General features: G+C 49.7%; 1 protein-coding gene across 2 annotated transcripts; it reads left to right on the top strand.

Moving 5' to 3' along the window:
* Window positions 1-1,590: 1,590 nt before the first annotated feature.
* Window positions 1,591-17,925, top strand: LOC148656731 (hemicentin-2-like). 2 transcript variants are annotated; one of them, XM_088642556.1, is made up of 9 exons: window positions 1,591-1,887; window positions 4,680-5,015; window positions 6,229-6,513; window positions 9,155-9,469; window positions 11,328-11,606; window positions 12,053-12,367; window positions 13,103-13,381; window positions 16,657-16,888; window positions 17,460-17,925. In XM_088642556.1, the coding sequence occupies exons 1-9, from the start codon at window positions 1,818-1,820 to the stop codon at window positions 17,599-17,601; spliced, it is 2,253 nt and encodes a 750-aa protein (XP_088498682.1). In that variant the 5' UTR covers window positions 1,591-1,817; the 3' UTR covers window positions 17,602-17,925. The 2 variants fall into 2 exon arrangements, with proteins under 2 accessions (XP_088498682.1, XP_088498681.1); XM_088642555.1 differs by having other exon boundaries at window positions 16,657-16,986.
* The last annotated feature ends 560 nt before the right edge of the window (window positions 17,926-18,485 follow it).

Here is an 18,485-nt window from a genome sequence, read left to right as displayed (position 1 = left end):
CATAGAAATAACTTTTTAAAATTGGCTTCGCAAATCGTTTTATAGATAAAAAATACAGAGTGTGAGAAGACAGCAGAATTACAGTTACAATAAGAGTTTGGAATACAGTAGGAAAGCAAAGGAGCAGACACAGAACTAATAAACTAAGACGGGTACTGAGGTTCCAAGCCATGATGGGCCTTATCGGGGAGGAAGAGGATTTTGAAGTTGAGATGAAACCTGACAGGAAGCCAGTGCAAGGAGTCCAGGACGGGAGTTACTGTATGTGATCACTTGCACTAGACCTGCTCAGGCCGAAATCTGGACATACTGTAGTTTGTTCAATGTGGGTTTAGATACCCCAGGAAGCAGGGCTTTACAGAAGGGAATCTGAGAAAAGGATAGAAAGAGAACCAGAATCTGAAGCTTAAAGAAGATCGTTAGTGACTTCAACCAGGGCATTTTCTGTGTAGTTGTCTGAAACCAGACTGAAGGGGTTCAAAGAGGTCATTTGTAATGGCTGTTTAACTGAAATGTTACAGCACGTTCTAAAATGTTTGCAAGAAAGGGTGGGTTAGATATAGGGCAAAAATTGTTTAGTTCAGGTGGGTAGGTGCGTCAGCATGCGTAGGCTGCAAAGGAACAAGCAATAGGTTTATTCCAGGCTGAAAGAGAAGAAAGAAAACACAACGTTTTGGCTGTGGAGCGTTCTTCAGGTGTGAGTAAAAAATCGTTGAGGTTGCCCAGAGCCGTATTTGTTGTTCTTTGGCTCAGCAGAGCCCAGATGCTGTCCTTCGTCTTCATGTTCATGACGAGCAGCTCCCGCCGCTGCCTGACAGCAGCCAGAGGCCGGTGCTTGCGATCATGAAACCTGCTGACCATGGGGCTGCTCCTGGCCTGTTGAAACCCGAGAGAGAGAGACACCGCACTCCGGGGCTCAGCGAGGACGCCCCGCGGAGAGGGACACAGCGTACAGATGAACCAGCTGCCGGCCGAAACAGCAGGAGACGGGCAAAGAGCCAGACCGACCACAGCCGCGGGAAAACAGAAGAGGAGAGTTGTTCCTTGTGGCTGAAGTGGGTTTTTCCTTCACGGTGGATGACGAATAAAAGATTGCAGTGGAGCTTAGAGAACCTCCTCTCTGTCCTGCTGTCTGATGCAGTCGCCTGCAGAATTTGTGGGTAACAGCAGGAAAACTGCCCCAGAGGGTGTCGTTAACTCCTGGGTAGGGAAATTCACACCTGCTTCTTCTTCTACATTTGAAGCAACAAATACATGTGTGAGTATTCATCCTGAAGATGTCCACTGGAATGGCTTTGTCAGTGTCTTTGAGGGGTTTTGATACATGTTTCAGATCAAGACTAAAGAGACTCAGTTTCTTCAGCCTGTCAGTGTGGGACACTCCCTTCAGACTGAAGAGACTCAGTTCCTTCAGCCTGTCAGTGTGGGCCACTCTCTTCAGACTAAAGAGACTCAGTTCCTTCAGCCTGTCAGTGTGGGACACTGCCTTCAGACTGAAGAGACTCAGTTCCTTCAGCCTGTCAGTGTGGGACACTCCCTTCAGACTCGGTCTCTGGACTGAATCAACAGCCGTGGTGTATTTTTTTCTTTTTATAGAGCTGTGAGAACAGATACAGTAGAGAGAGACACTTCACACACAGAGCAGGGTGTGTGGACCACACTGTGACTTCCCTCTTTCCCTGTGTCATGACGTCTGTCTTCTTCCTGTGCTGCTGGTGCCTGTATAGCTAACACTGAGACACTTACCACCATTTTAAGTCGGACGGTAAGGTGGGCTGTTCACTAACTAGTGCAAGGGTTAATTAGTTAATTAGGAGATGGGTCCTGCATCAGAAGCCATGAAGCTGATCTGGTGTGTCTTTCTTGTGCTGCCTGGTCTGAGCAGAGGTATTGTATCAGAGTTTCTGCTGTTGTTCCTCGGGTGTGTCAGGATGTTCTTAATGTCTCCATCCAGATTCTCAGTGTTAATGTTGCTGCTGCTGTTACTAACCTCAGTGAAGCGGTAATAAGTCTGTTGATGGGTGTTTTTATTAAGACTGGGTTAGCAGACTCCAACATACCAGCAGTCTGGCCCTGCACCATTCTTGTGTAGAGCTTCTTCTGTGTTTGTCAAATCCTGGAGTGGATCAAACTGGTGTGTGGGGGAATGTGTTTGAATACACTGTAAAGCCTGGAGTGGATTAGACTGCTGTGCAGTGGGAGTGTGTTTGAGAACACTGTAAAGTTCGGACTGGATCAGATTGCTATGTAGTGTGGTTGTGTTTGAGAACACTGTAGCCTAGAGTAGATCAGAGAGACAGAGCAGTGTAAATCCTGGAGTGGATTAGACCGCTGTGCAGTGGGAGTGTGTCTGAGAGCAGTGTAAATCCTGGAGTGGATCAGACTGCTGTGCAGTGGGAGTGTGTCTGAGATCAGTGTAAATCCTGGAGTGGATCAGACCGCTGTGCAGTGGGAGTGTGTCTGAGAGCAGTGTAAATCCTGGAGTGGATCAGACAGCTGTGCAGTGGGAGTGTGTCTGAGAGCAGTGTAAATCCTGGAGCGGATCAGACTGCTGTGCAGTGGGAGTGTGTCTGAGAGCAGTGTAAAGCCTGGAGTGGATCAGATCGCTGTGCAGTGGGAGTGTGTCTGAGAGCAGTGTAAATCCTGGAGTGGATCAGACCGCTGTGCAGTGGGAGTGTGTCTGAGAGCAGTGTAAATCCTGGAGTGGATCAGACCGCTGTGCAGTGGGAGTGTGTCTGAGAGCAGTGTAAATCCTGGAGTGGATCAGACTGCTGTGCAGTGTCTGATAGAAAGTGGGGTAGTGCTGTAGAGGGAATATATTTTGGATTAGAAGTTGTGAGGAATCTTTACTCACTATCACCCTGTCTGAATTTTGTAGTTTCCACCGCCTTGTTCTTTAAATGAAAAGGGGAACACAGAGTAACTGAATTAGTTCCAGGTTTCTGGGGGGTATTCGTCTGTTTGGCTGCGGGTTGTGGTTTGTTCTGTGGGTGCTGAGTGCCCTCCTGTTGATGATGATGTGCCCTGGGGCTCCCAGGCTGACCTGGACAGCAGCTGCAGAGCTGTGCTGTGTTTAGACCTGGGAAGAGCCTGTGGAGGTGGAGGTGTTGGGGGGACTGTCTGTGGGGCTGATCACACTGTGTGTTAGGCAAGATGGGTGAGTGAGGAGGTGTTTGTGTTAGGTGATAATAATAATAAGAATTCCTCACAGTTATATAGCTCTTATCTGGACACTCCACTCAAAGCACTTTACAGGTAATGGGGATCCCCTCCACCACCACCAGTGTGCAGCCCCACCTGGATGATGTGACAGCAGCCATAGTGCGCCAGTACTCTCACCACACACCAGCTCTCAGTGGGGAGGAGAGCAGAGTGATGAAGCCAGTTCAGAGAGGGGGATTATTAGGAGGCCATGATTGGTAAGGGCCAATGGGAAATTTGGCCGGGACACCAGGGTAACACCCCTACTCTTTTTGAGAAACGCCCACAGAGAGTCAGGACCTCAGTTTTACGTCTCATCCGAAGGACGGCGCCTGTTTACAGTATAGTGTCCCCGTCACTATACTGGGGCATTAGAACCTACACAAGCCACAGGGTGAGCGCCTCCTACTGGCTACTAACACCTCTTCCAGGTTGCTCTTCCAGCAGCAACCTTAGTTTTTCCCAGGTCTCTCTTCAGGGTACTGACCAGGCTCACAGCTGCTGGGCTTCAGCGGGCTGCCAGCTGTGAGTTGCAGATTGATGTGGCTGCTGCAGACGAACAGTGAGAGTATCTGGGGAGTGAGAGTTTGCTCTGGGGGTGCAGGAGGTGTCAGTGTGTAGGGGTGGGTGTGCCTTTGCGGGCTGGTGTTGGGCGGTGCTGTGTCTTGTGTCCTGGGCCTCAGCACTGTAGTGAGTTTTCTCAGTTCTTTGAGGAGCTGTTCTCTCTGTGAGCTGTAGCTCTTTTCTTGCCTCAGCTACTTCAGATTGCATCAGAATAACAAAAAGCTGCAGCTCTTTCATTTGTGTCCTTATTTGGAGATTTGTGGTCTTGATTTTATTCTTAGATTTGCTCATTTGATCTTCTGTGTGTTGTGCACTCTCCCCCTGTGAGTCTGGCCAGTGTGAGAACCGTGAACCAGCTCCAGAGAGAAGGAGGCTCGCTGTGCTGTGAACAATAACAAAAAAACAATAAAAGCTCATCTCTCTGCTCCCTGTCTCTGTGTCTCTGTAGGGGTCAGTCCAGAGGTCACAGTGTCTCAGTCTCTCTCTCTCTGTAGGGGTCAGTCCAGAGGTCACAGTGTCTCAGTCTCTCTCTCTCTGTAGGGGTCAGTCCAGAGGTCACAGTGTCTCAGTCTCTCTCTCTCTGTAGGGGTCAGTCCAGAGGTCACAGTGTCTCAGTCTCTCTCTCTCTGTAGGAGTCAGTCCAGAGGTCACAGTGTCTCAGTCTCTCTCTGTGTCTCTGTAGGGGTCAGTCCAGAGGTCACAGTGTCTCAGTCTCTCTCTCTCTCTGTAGGGGTCAGTCCAGAGGTCACAGTGTCTCAGTCTCTCTCTCTCTGTAGGGGTCAGTCCAGAGGTCACAGTGTCTCAGTCTCTCTCTCTCTGTAGGGGTCAGTCCAGAGGTCACAGTGTCTCAGTCTCTCTCTCTCTGTAGGGGTCAGTCCAGAGGTCACAGTGTCTCAGTCTCTCTCTCTCTGTAGGGGTCAGTCCAGAGGTCACAGTGTCTCAGCCCCAGTCCTCAGTCACTGCGGACGCAGGAGACAGTGTCACTCTGAACTGTACTGTGTCCCTTTCGGCACTGGGACCAGTGAAGTGGTCCAGAGGAACAGGGCCTCAGAAACAACAACTAGACATCAAACCTGAGACTGAGACTCCTGGTCATATCTCCTGGGCATCAGGATATCACCCAACAGACAAGTCCATCGTAATCTCAGAGCTGTCACTCAGAGACTCTGGGGTCTATTACTGTGAGTGGTACAGACCCAGTCAGAATCAGCCCAGCGCGTCCGGATCAGGAACCACACTGACCGTCAGAGGTGAGTGGAGACAGTCGCAAGACCTTCAGCACTCAAAGAGATCAATGTGAAGAACATATTGATAAAGAACTATCCCAGCTGTATCATAGATTGTATTGATGTCATAACATCTAGCCTGTGCTTGTGCAGTATATTAGCACTGTCCTTCGAAGTTACCCCTGACCTGACACATTCTGCACCTTGATGACAAGCTGCTCCTGGTGCAGTCCAGCACTGGCTCGCTGGGTGTGGCCTGTGAGAAAGTGAACATTGAGACACACTGTTAGTGATGAGAGGTTCTCACTCTAGAGATGCAAGCAGTCACAGCGCAGTCCAGGGAAGGCTTGAGATGAGTTTGTGACGAGAATGGCCACTTCCTGAGAACACTGAAGGAGACCCACACGAGGTGTATCTCCCACAGTGCCCCGAACTACAACACTGTTACAGAGGTTTTTATAGTCCCTGTCCAGACAAATTATTACCATGAACGGGTGTTAAAGAGTCCACTTTCTACTTATGGTCCAGTGGCTATTCTTGTTGATGTTGTCCCGACTTTCAGCTATTTCTGTGATGTCATGTACAGCAGCAGATGCCTGTTCTAAAAGTCTCTAAAGCCAGGTCAGTGACCCCAGGCCAGAGCCAGATATCTACATCCCAATCTGACCTCATCCCAGCCGTGTAGGACTGGTGATCACAGGCCCTGCTGGAGGGAATCCATAATCCCGATCAATAATCAAGTTCCCACTTCCTCTTCTGGAAACCCGGGAGCAGTTTAACCTCTCTAGCCAGAAGATATTCTTCACAAAGTCTCTCAATAACCAAATTAAAATCAATCACATTTTAGCCAGAGTTCCCAGTAAGTACAATGTAATACAATTTACTCCAGAATCTCTTTCCCACAGGCCTCTAAAAGGAATTCTGCTCTTTTACAGACATACTCTACTAGTAAATCATATACAAAGAACAGCAGTTCTTTCCACACAAATATTAAAACAGATTTTTATATCTTTACATTTTGCTGAAAAACAAACAAAATACATCAATGTATTTAAAAGGGAACTGGTCCCAATTTTTCAGAAAATTTTTTTTTTCGGAATTTTTCTGAAAATTGTCAGAAAAAAATGACAATTTTCAAATTAAGCAAAAAGTCATGAACTTTGTGAAAAACCTTGAAGTCGCCATGTTGTTGCAAACCCCTGGTCTCACTGGACTCACCTGGCCTGCATTTCTCCAGGAAAACCCATCATCACTCCCCCAGCTGGGAGAGCCAGCCCAGGAGAGAGGGTGACCCTGTCCTGTGAGTCCGAGGGGGCTGGGAACACTCCTCTGAGCTGGGACAGAGACGGACAGTCACAGACTGGAGTCCAGGAGAGACATCTGACTGACAGGAGCAGGAGCTCTCTGACCCTGACTGCTGCCCCCAGCTTCATCACCTCCACAGTGCGCTGTCTGATCCCACCAGCCACAGGCAAAGACACACCAGTGTCCACTGCACTCCAGCTCCGAGACTTCATCACAGGTCAGTATACAGACCACTGTCCACTGTCCACTGTCCACAACCTCAGAGATATCATCACAGGTCAGTATACAGACCACTGTCCACTGTCCACTTTCCACAACCTCAGAGATATCATCACAGCTCAGTATACAGACCACTGTCCACTGTCCACAACTTCACAACCTCAGACATCACCACAGGTCAGTATACAGACCACTGTCCGCTGTCCACAACCTCAGACATCATCACTCATCAGTATACAGACCACTGTCCACTGTCCACAACCTCACAACCTCAGAGATATCATCACAGGTCTGTATACAGACCACTGTCCACTGTCCACAACCTCACACATCATCACTGGTCAGTATACAGACCACTGTCCGCTGTCCACAACCTCACACATCATCACTGGTCAGTATACAGACCACTGTCCAATGTCCACAACCTCACACATCATCACTGGTCAGTATACAGACCACTGTCCACAACCTCACACATCATCACTCATCAGTATACTGACCACTGTCCACTGTCCACAACCTCACACATCATCACTCGTCAGTATACAGATCACTGTCCACTGTCCACAACCTCACACATCATCACTCGTCAGTATACAGACCACTGTCCACTGTCCACAACCTCACAACCTCAGAGATATCATCACAGGTCAGTATACAGACCACTGTCCACTGTCCACAACCTCACACATCATCACTGGTCAGTATACAGACCACTGTCCAATGTCCACAACCTCACACATCATCACTGGTCAGTATACAGACCACTGTCCACAACCTCACACATCATCACTCGTCAGTATACAGACCACTGTCCACTGTCCACAACCTCAGACATCATCACTGGTCAGTATACAGACCACTGTCTGCTGTCCACAACCTCACACATCATCACAGTCAGTATACTGACCACTGTCCACTGTCCACAACCTCACACATCATCACTGGTCAGTATACAGACCACTGTCCACTGTCCACAACCTCAGACATCATCACTCATCAGTATACAGACCACTGTCCACTGTCCACAACCTCACAACCTCAGAGATATCATCACAGGTCTGTATACAGACCACTGTCCACTGTCCACAACCTCACACATCATCACTGGTCAGTATACAGACCACTGTCTGCTGTCCACAACCTCACACATCATCACAGGTCAGTATACAGATCACTGTCCACTGTCCACAACCTCACAACCTCAGAGATATCATCACAGGTCAGTATACAGACCACTGTCCACTGTCCACAACCTCACACATCATCACTGGTCCGTATACAGACCACTGTCCACTGTCCACAACCTCACACATCATCACTGGTCAGTATACAGACCACTGTCCACTGTCCACAACCTCACACATCATCACTGGTCAGTATACAGACCACTGTCCACTGTCCACAACCTCACACATCATCACTGGTCAGTATACAGACCACTGTCCACTGTCCACAACCTCACAACCTCAGAGATATCATCACAGGTCAGTATACAGACCACTGTCCACTGTCCACAACCTCACACATCATCACTCATCAGTATACTGACCACTGTCCGCTGTCCACAACCTCACAACCTCACACATCATCACTCATCAGTATACAGACCACTGTCTGCTGTCCACAACCTCAGATATCATCACTCGTCAGTATACAGACCACTGTCCACTGTCCACAACCTCACAACCTCAGAGATATCATCACAGGTCAGTATACAGACCACTGTCCACTGTCCACTTTCCACAACCTCAGAGATATCATCACAGGTCAGTATACAGACCACTGTCCACTGTCCACAACCTCACACATCATCACTGGTCAGTATACAGACCACTGTCCACTGTCCACAACCTCACACATCATCACTGGTCAGTATACAGACCACTGTCCGCTGTCCACAACCTCACAGCTGCTCTGCTGTCTCTCTCTCAGTGTTCAGCTCTCATAGTGGCTCTGCTGTCTCTCTTTTAGTGTTCAGCTCTCATAGTGGCTCTGCTGTCTCTCCCTCAGTGTTCAGGTCAGACGGCTCTACTGTCTCTCCCTCTGTTCAGGTCTCGCAAGGGCTCTGCTGCCTCTACCTCATTGTTCAGCTCTCACAGCAGCTCTGCAGTCTCTGCTTCAGTGTTCAGGTCTCACAGTGGCTCTGCTGTCTTTCTGTCACTGTTCAGGTCTCACAGGGTCTCTGCTGTCTCTCCCTCAGTGTTCAGGTCTCACAGCGGCTCTGCTGCCTCTACCTCTGTGTTCAGGTCTCAAAGCAGCTATGCTCTCTCTCCCTCTGTGTTCAGGTCTCACAAGGATTCTACTGTCTCTCCCTCAGTGTTCAGGTATCGCAGGGGCTCTGTTGTCTCTCCCTCAGTGTTCAGGTCAGACAGCTCTGCTGTCTCTCTCTCTGTGTTCAGGTCTCACAGTGGCTATGCTCTCTCTCCCTCTGTGTTCAGGTCTCACAGGGGCTCTACTGTCTCTCCCTCAGTGTTCAGGTCTAGCAGGGGTTCTGCTGTCTCTCCCTCAGTGTTCAGGTCAGTGTTCAGGCTCTGCTGTCTCTCCCTCAGTGTTCAGCTCTGACAGCTGCTCTGCTGTCTCTACCTCAGTGTTCAGGTCTAACAAAAGGCTCGTATGTCTCTTCCCTGTCTTCCCAGTTCCTCCTGCAGTGAAGGTCACTGGGCAGACCCAGCTGGTCCTGGGTCAGTCTGCCAGCCTCACCTGCCAGCTCTCCGGCTTCTACCCTGCCAGCTGGACCCTGCAGTGGCTCCTCAATGACAAGACTCTGGGCACCCAGGCTGGCACACAGATCTCCAGGACTGAACCCCAGCCCAGTGAGGAGGGCACCTTCACACAGTCCAGCCTGGTCCAGCTCACAGGCAGCCTGGAGCTCAGGGCAGCAGCGCTGGTCTGCCAGGCGGAGTTCAAAGGCAAACACAGCGAGAGAGACTCCATCACACTGAGGGTCAGAGGTCAGTGTGTTACTGTGTGACTGTACTGACCCTGAGAGACACTGTCACACTGAGGGTCAGAGGTCAGTGTGTTACTGTGTGTCTGTACTGACCCTGAGAGACACTGTCACAATGAGGGTCAGAGGTCAGTGTGTTACTGTGTGTCTGTACTGACCCTGAGAGACACTGTCACACTGAGGGTCAGAGGTCAGTGTGTTACTGTGTGTGTCTGTACTGACCCTGAGAAAGACAGGGTCACACTGAGGGTCAGAGGTCAGTGTGTTACTGTGTGTGTCTGTACTGACCCTGAGAAAGACAGGGTCACACTGAGGGTCAGAGCTCAGTGTGTTACTGTGTGTCTGTACTGACCCTGAGAGACACTGTCACACTGAGGGTCAGAGGTCAGTGTGTTACTGTGTGTCTGTACTGACCCTGAGAGACACTGTCACACTGAGGGTCAGAGGTCAGTGTGTTACTGTGTGTCTGTACTGACCCTGAGAGACACTGTCACACTGAGGGTCAGAGGTCAGTGCGTTACTGTGTGTCTGTACTGACCCTGAGCGGCACTGTCATACTGAGGGTCAGAGGTCAGTGTGTTACTGTGTGTGTCTGTACTGACCCTGAGAGACACTGTCACACTGAGGGTCAGAGCTCAGTGTGTTACTGTGTGTCTGTACTGACCCTGAGAGACACTGTCACACTGGGGGTCAGAGGTCAGTGTGTTACTGTGTGTCTGTACTGACCCTGAGAGAGAGAGTGTCCCCTCACAGACCAGGATTACACCCAATGGGACAAACACCCCACAGAAACTCTGCACATGGAGATCTGTAGAATCATCCTCCGTGTGCAGAGAAAAACTCCTAACAACGGGTGCAGGGCCGAATTAGGCCAGTACCCACTATTGATAAACATTCAGAAAAGAATATTAAAGTATTGGCTACACCTAAAAAACAGTGACCAAAATTCCTACCACCACAAAGCCGTGCTCAGCCAAGAGCTGAGCCCAAAACAGACCCCCCTGAGCCAGCTGGTCCTGAGGCTCACCGACCTGAGCCACACCAACACTAACCAGCCTCAGGACAGCACTGCTAGAGCACCACAACCCAGACTCAACCACATCACAGCACAGATCAAACAGCAATATCTCACACACTGGGACACACACACACAAACACAACATAAACTGGAATGCTACAGAACCTTAAACAGACAATACACACTAGCTGAATATTTGACCAAAATAAAAAATAACAAACAGAAACAGACCCTGACGAAGTACAGGCTCAGTGACCACAACCTGGCCATAGAAACTGGGCGACACAGGCAGACCTGGCTGCCCAGAGAGGACAGGCTGTGCTCCCACTGCCAGCAGGGAGAAATAGAGACAGAGGTGCACTTCCTACTGCACTGTGACAGATACTCTGGGATTAGAGAAACATTCTTCCCGAAATTCAGAAATCTAATCCCAGAGTTCCCACACCTGCCAAAACCACAACAGGTCCCAATCCTACTGGGAGAGGGAGGAGGGAACTCAGTTGATCTGGCAGCCCAGTATGTGATCTCCTGTCACAGCCTGAGGAACAGTGAGTCCGTCTCCCAATAATGCTCCAGCCGCCTACAGTATATGTCGATATTATATAATATGTCTTTGTTGTAAATGTCTGTAACATGTCTGTAGATTTTATTTTACTTCTATTTTTTGTTTTGTTCTATGTTAATTTTATTATTTTTATTTGCTTTGGCAACACTGATTGTACCCATCGGTCATGCTAATAAAGCACCTTGAATTGAATTGAATTGAATTGAGTGTCACTTTGACTGAGGGTCAAAGGTGAGAGTTCACAGGACAGTGATGTTCACTTATCTCTGTCTCCACCAGGGTCTCCTAACATTACAGCCCCAGAGAAGAGGGTGAAGGCAGGAGATGACCTGACTCTGAGCTGTGAGTCTGTGGGCGACACTGACACCCCCCTGTCCTGGAGGGTAGGAATGAAGAACATGTCTGGGGAACAGAGCCACCTTCCCTCTTCATCTTTCCAGGGAACCTCCAGCAGTCTGACACTGAGGGCTGACAAGAGCTTCATCAGGGAAACTGTGTTCTGTGAAATTCCTGAGACTGACTTGTCTGCATCCCTGAGACTGGAGTCCGTTCTCACAGGTACTACAGCACTGTACTGTCTGTCTGAGACTGGAGTCTGTTCTCACTACAGCACTGTACTGTCTGTCCGAGACTGGAGTCTCTTCTCACTACAGCACTGTACTGTCTGTCTGAGACTGGAGTCTGTTCTCACTACAGCACTGTACTGTCTGTCTGAGACTGGAGTCTGGTCTCACTACAACACTGTACTGTCTGTCTGAGACTGGAGTCTGTTCTCACTACAGCACTGTACTGTCTGTCTGAGACTGGAGTCTGTTCTCACTACAGCACTGTACTGTCTGTCAGACTGGAGTCTGTTCTCACTACAGCACTGTACTGTCTGTCAGACTGGAGTCTGTTCTCACTACAGCACTGTACTGTCTGTCAGACTGGAGTCTGTTCTCACTACAGCACTGTACTGTCTAGTCTCTGACAGCAGCTTGTCTGTCTCTTCCCTGTCTTCCCAGTTCCTCCTGCAGTGAAGGTCACTGGGCAGACCAAGCTGGTCCTGGGTCAGTCTGCCAGCCTCACCTGCCAGCTCTCCGGCTTCTACCCTGCCAGCTGGACCCTGCAGTGGCTCCTCAATGACAAGACTCTGGGCACCCAGGCTGGCACACAGATCTCCAGGACTGAACCCCAGCCCAGTGAGGAGGGCACCTTCACACAGTCCAGCCTGGTCCAGCTCACAGGCAGCCTGGAGCTCAGGGCAGCAGCGCTGGTCTGCCAGGCGGAGTTCAAAGGCAAACACAGCGAGAGAGACTCCATCACACTGAGGGTCAGAGGTCAGTGTGTTACTGTGTGTCTGTACTGACCCTGAGAGAGACTGTCACACTGAGGGTCAGAGGTCAGTGTGTTACTGTGTGTGTCTGTACTGACCCTGAGAGACACTGTCACACTGAGGGTCAGAGGTCAGTGTGTTACTGTGTGTCTGTACTGACCCTGAGAGACACTGTCACACTGAGGGTCAGAGGTCAGTGTGTTACTGTGTGTGTCTGTACTGACCCTGAGAGACACTGTCACACTGAGGGTCAGAGGTCAGTGTGTTACTGTGTGTCTGTACTGACCCTGAGAGACACTGTCACACTGAGGGTCAGAGGTCAGTGTGTTACTGTGTGTCTGTACTGACCCTGAGAGACACTTTCACACTGAGGGTCAGAGGTCAGTGTGTTACTGTGTGTCTGTACTGACCCTGAGAGACACTGTCACACTGAGGGTCAGAGGTCAGTTTGTTACTGTGTGTCTGTACTGACCCTGAGAGACACTGTCACACTGAGGGTCAGAGGTCAGTGTGTTACTGTGTGTCTGTACTGACCCTGAGAGACACTGTCACACTGAGGGTCAGAGGTCAGTGTGTTACTGTGTGTCTGTACTGACCCTGAGAGACACTGTCACACTGAGGGTCAGAGGTTAGTGTGTTACTGTGTGTCTGTACTGACCCTGAGAGACAGAGGTGACCCTGAGGGTCAGAGGTGAGAGTTCACAGGACAGTGATGTTCACTTATCTCTGTCTCCACCAGGGTCTCCTCACATTATAGCCCCAGAGAAGAGAGTGAAGGCAGGAGATGACCTGACTCTGAACTGTGAGTCTGTGGGCGACACTGACACCTCCCTGTCCTGGAGGGTAGGAATGAAGAACATGTCTGGGGAACAGAGCCACCTTCCCTCTTCATCTTTCCAGGGAACCTCCAGCAGTCTGACACTGAGGGCTGACAAGAGCTTCATCGGGGAAACTGTGTTCTGTGAAATTCCTGAGACTGACTTGTCTGCATCGCTGAGACTGGAGTCCGTTCTCACAGGTACTACAGCACTGTACTGTCTGACTGAGACTGGAGCCTGTTATCACAGGTACTTCAGCACTGTACTGTCTGTCTGAGACTGGAGTCTGTTCTCACTACAGCACTATACTGTCTGTCTGAGACTGGAGTCTGTTCTCACAGGGACTACAGCACTGTACTGTCTGTCTGAGACTGGAGTCTGTTTTCACTACAGCACTGTACTGTCTGTCTGAGACTGGAGTCTGCTCTCACAGGACTACAACACTGTACTGTCTGTCTGAGACTGGAGTCTGTTCTCACAGGACTACAACACTGTACTGTCTGTCTGAGACTGGAGTCTGTTCTCACTACAGCACTGTACTGTCTGTCTGAGACTGGAGTCTGTTCTCACTACAGCACTGTACTGTCTGTCTGAGACTGGAGTCTGTTCTCACTACAGCACTGTACTGTCTGACTGAGACTGGAGTCTGTTCTCACTACAGCACTGTACTCTGTCTGTCTGAGACTGGAGTCTGTTCTCACAGGGACTACAGCACTGTACTGTCTGTCTGAGACTGGAGTCTGTTTTCACTACAGCACTGTACTGTCTGTCTGAGACTGGAGTCTGTTCTCACAGGACTACAACACTGTACTGTCTGTCTGAGACTGGAGTCTGTTTTCACTACAGCACTGTACTGTCTGTCTGAGACTGGAGTCTGTTCTCACTACAGCACTGTACTGTCTGTCTGAGACTGGAGTCTGTTCTCACAGGACTACAACACTGTACTGTCTGTCTGAGACTGGAGTCTGTTCTCACTACAGCACTGTACTGTCTGTCTGAGACTGGAGTCTGTTCTCACTACAGCACTGTACTGACTGTCTGAGACTGGAGTCTGTTCTCACTACAGCACTGTACTGTCTGTCTGAGACTGGAGTCTGTTCTCACAGGACTACAACACTGTACTGTCTGTCTGAGACTGGAGTCTGTTCTCACAGGACTACAACACTGTACTGTCTGTCTGAGACTGGAGTCTGTTCTCACAGGACTACAACACTGTACTGTCTGTCTGAGACTGGAGTCTGTTCTCACTACAGCACTGTACTGTCTGTCTGAGACTGGAGTCTGTTCTCACTACAGCACTGTACTGTCTGTCTGAGACTGGAGTCTGTTCTCACTACAGCACTGTACTGTCTGACTGAGACTGGAGTCTGTTCTCACTACAGCACTGTACTCTGTCTGTCTGAGACTGGAGTCTGTTCTCACAGGGACTACAGCACTGTACTGTCTGTCTGAGACTGGAGTCTGTTTTCACTACAGCACTGTACTGTCTGTCTGAGACTGGAGTCTGTTCTCACAGGACTACAACACTGTACTGTCTGTCTGAGACTGGAGTCTGTTTTCACTACAGCACTGTACTGTCTGTCTGAGACTGGAGTCTGTTCTCACTACAGCACTGTACTGTCTGTCTGAGACTGGAGTCTGTTCTCACAGGACTACAACACTGTACTGTCTGTCTGAGACTGGAGTCTGTTCTCACTACAGCACTGTACTGTCTGTCTGAGACTGGAGTCTGTTCTCACTACAGCACTGTACTGACTGTCTGAGACTGGAGTCTGTTCTCACTACAGCACTGTACTGTCTGTCTGAGACTGGAGTCTGTTCTCACAGGACTACAACACTGTACTGTCTGTCTGAGACTGGAGTCTGTTCTCACAGGACTACAACACTGTACTGTCTGTCTGAGACTGGAGTCTGTTCTCACTACAGCACTGTACTGTCTGTCTGAGACTGGAGTCTGTTCTCACTACAGCACTGTACTGTCTGTCTGAGACTGGAGTCTGTTCTCACTACAGCACTGTACTGTCTGACTGAGACTGGAGTCTGTTCTCACTACAGCACTGTACTCTGTCTGTCTGAGACTGGAGTCTGTTCTCACAGGGACTACAGCACTGTACTGTCTGTCTGAGACTGGAGTCTGTTTTCACTACAGCACTGTACTGTCTGTCTGAGACTGGAGTCTGTTCTCACAGGACTACAACACTGTACTGTCTGTCTGAGACTGGAGTCTGTTTTCACTACAGCACTGTACTGTCTGTCTGAGACTGGAGTCTGTTCTCACTACAGCACTGTACTGTCTGTCTGAGACTGGAGTCTGTTCTCACAGGACTACAACACTGTACTGTCTGTCTGAGACTGGAGTCTGTTCTCACTACAGCACTGTACTGTCTGTCTGAGACTGGAGTCTGTTCTCACTACAGCACTGTACTGACTGTCTGAGACTGGAGTCTGTTCTCACTACAGCACTGTACTGTCTGTCTGAGACTGGAGTCTGTTCTCACAGGACTACAACACTGTACTGTCTGTCTGAGACTGGAGTCTGTTCTCACTACAGCACTGTACTGTCTGTCTGAGACTGGAGTCTGTTCTCACTACAGCACTGTACTGTCTGTCTGAGACTGGAGTCTGTTCTCACTACAGCACTGTACTGTCTGTCTGAGACTGGAGTCTGTTTTCACTACAGCACTGTACTGTCTGTTAGACTGGAGTCTGTTCTCACTACAGCACTGTACTGTCTGTTAGACTGGAGTCTGTTCTTACTACAGCACTGTACTGTCTGTCAGACTGGAGTCTGTTCTCACTACAGCACTGTACTGTCTGTCTGAGACTGGAGTCTGTTCTCACTACAGCACTGTACTGTCTGTCTGAGACTGGAGTCTGTTCTCACTACAACACTGTACTGTCTGTCTGAGACTGGAGTCTGTTCTCACTACAGCACTGTACTGTCTGTCTGAGACTGGAGTCTGTTCTCACTACAGCACTGTACGGTCTGTCTGAGACTGGAGTCTGTTCTCACTACAGCACTGTACTCTGTCTGTCTGAGACTGGAGTCTGTTCTCACAGGGACTACAGCACTGTACTGTCTGTCTGAGACTGGAGTCTGTTCTCACTACAACACTGTACTGTCTGTCTGAGACTGGAGTCTGTTCTCACAGGGACTACAGCACTGTACTGTCTGTCTGAGACTGGAGTCTGTTCTCACTACAGCACTGTACTGTCTGTCTGAGACTGGAGTCTGTTCTCACTACAGCACTGTACTGTCTGTCTGAGACTGGAGTCTGTTCTCACTACAACACTGTACTGTCTGTCTGAGACTGGAGTCTGTTCTCACTACAGCACTGTACTGTCTGTTAGACTGGAGTCTGTTCTCACTACAGCACTGTACTGTCTGTCAGACTGGAGTCTGTTCTCACAGGACTATAGCTCACATTGGCCTTCTGACCTTCCTAATTTTCTTGTCTCTCTCTCTGTTTTGCAGTTGTCCCCACAGTGAAGATCAAGTCTCCAGATGAGATGTTTCTTAACCAGACTGTCAACATCTCCTGTCTTGTTTCTGGCTTCTTTCCTCATAATGTCTCTGTGTCTTGGGAGCCCATGACACTCTCCAGAACTCCAGTGCAGGACCAGAACTGCACAAAGATCCAGAACCAGGATGGGACCTACAGCGCCGAGCTCTGGGCCTGGTTCCTGTTTAAAGCAGAGCTCAATGGGTCAGCGCTGGCCTGTGTGGCCACATACAGAGGACTATGGACAAAGAGACACTACATTGCTCTGAGAGAGATAAAATATACAGAAGGTCATGAAGAGGGTAAGAGACTGGGACAGGAGTGGAGGAAGAGGAGGGGAGGAGACACTGAGAGATCAGGGCAGGACAGGTGGAAGAGGAGGGGAGGAGACACTGAGAGATCAGGACAGGACAGGAGAAGAAGAGGAGGGGTGGAGACACTGAGTGATCAGGGCAGGACAGGAGGAAGAGGAGGGGAGGAGACACTGAGAGATCAGGACAGGACAGGAGGAAGAGGAGGGAAGGAGACACTGAGAGATCAGGACAGGAGAGGAAGAGGAGGAGAGGGGACACTGAGAGATCAGGACAGGAGGAAGAGGAGGGGAGGAGACACAGAGAGATGTTGGAGAGTTTTTGTAATGTGTCCATTAAAATCATGTTTTTGTCAAAATATGAAGAGATGCCTAGACAGATGTAATAAATGGAGAGATTCAGAGGGAGGAAGAGCGATGGGCAGTGGTGCTCAGTGGTGACAATGTTGTGCTGGTGTCTCCTAGGTTCTTCCTCCTCCCAGTGCCACACTGGTCTGGTCCTCAGGGTGCTGGTGCTCCTGTCTGTGACAGCGGCGGTGATCTCTCTCCTTGTCCGTCTGCGCCCACACATCTGTCCAACTGCAGCTGTTCCTCACAAAAGTGCTGAGCCTCCGGGCAGAGCCGCCGTTCCTCTGATCCCACTGCGAGAGACCACGAGCCCCCGGGCAGAGCCGCCGTTCCTCTGATCCGGCTGTGAGAGACCACGAGCCCCCGGGCAGAGCCGCCGTTCCTCTGATCCGGCTGTGAGAGACCACGAGCCATCGGGCCGGAGGAGCGGAGCTGCTGTTCCTCTGATCCAGCTGTGAGAGACCACAAGCCCCCGGGCCGGAGGAGCAGACCTGCTGTTCAAAATTTCTATATTTTCCAGTAAGATATCTGTTGTATTGTACAATTTTAACATAACATTTCCTGATTAAAATTCTACATTTTAGTTTTGTGAGCCTGGTTTCCTTTTTTTATGGTTTCCTCACACCATCTAGGTGATGTAAATGATGTGTTTAGAAACACCTCAGTCAAGCAGCCTCTAAGATCACTAAGATCACAGTGAAGCTGATGGATTAAAGATTAAGTTGCATGGAACACCCTGCCCTTGTCTCATTTAAGACACGCACAGAGAGGCTGAAATCGCTTTGGTGGACTTTAAGTGAAACACTGGATTATCACGTGACGTTACTGTGCACCATGGAAACTCTAAGCGTAGATTCTTTGAGGCAGGTGGCTAACATTGCTGCCTCTCACTGCCAGGGCCCTGGCTTGGTTTCTAAGGTGCTGCCTATGTGGAGTTGGTATGTTCTCCCTGTGTTTACACCAGTTTCCTCCTATAGCCCAAAGACGTACTGGTAGTTTGATTGGCTACTGGGAAGGTTGACTCTGGTGTGTGTGTGTGTGTGTGTGTGTGTGTGTGTGTGTGTTTGTTAGTTACACCAATACCAGGCTGCTAATCATCCCGAGGACAGATTGAAACACCTACCCCTGGGGGTATGGGAACAA

This window comes from Lepisosteus platostomus, chromosome 8 (genome assembly GCF_059453375.1).
Source record: "Lepisosteus platostomus isolate fLepPlt1 chromosome 8, fLepPlt1.hap1, whole genome shotgun sequence".
Classification (NCBI taxonomy): domain Eukaryota; kingdom Metazoa; phylum Chordata; class Actinopteri; order Semionotiformes; family Lepisosteidae; genus Lepisosteus; species Lepisosteus platostomus.
Note: the sequence above shows the minus strand (reverse complement) of the source record. Positions and strands in the feature narration are given on the sequence as shown.

What these genes read in the sequence shown, in the direction of transcription:
- LOC148656731 (XM_088642555.1), top strand. Translation starts at nt 1,818, where the DNA reads ATGGGTCCTGCATCAGAAGCCATGAAGCTGATCTGGTGTGTCTTTCTT. An exon ending in GCTCCGAGACTTCATCACAG is followed by an intron (nt 6,514 to 9,154) that starts GTCAGTATACAG and finishes CTGTCTTCCCAG; the next exon opens with TTCCTCCTGCAGTGAAGGTC. An exon ending in CATCACACTGAGGGTCAGAG is followed by an intron (nt 12,368 to 13,102) that starts GTCAGTGTGTTA and finishes TGTCTCCACCAG; the next exon opens with GGTCTCCTCACATTATAGCC.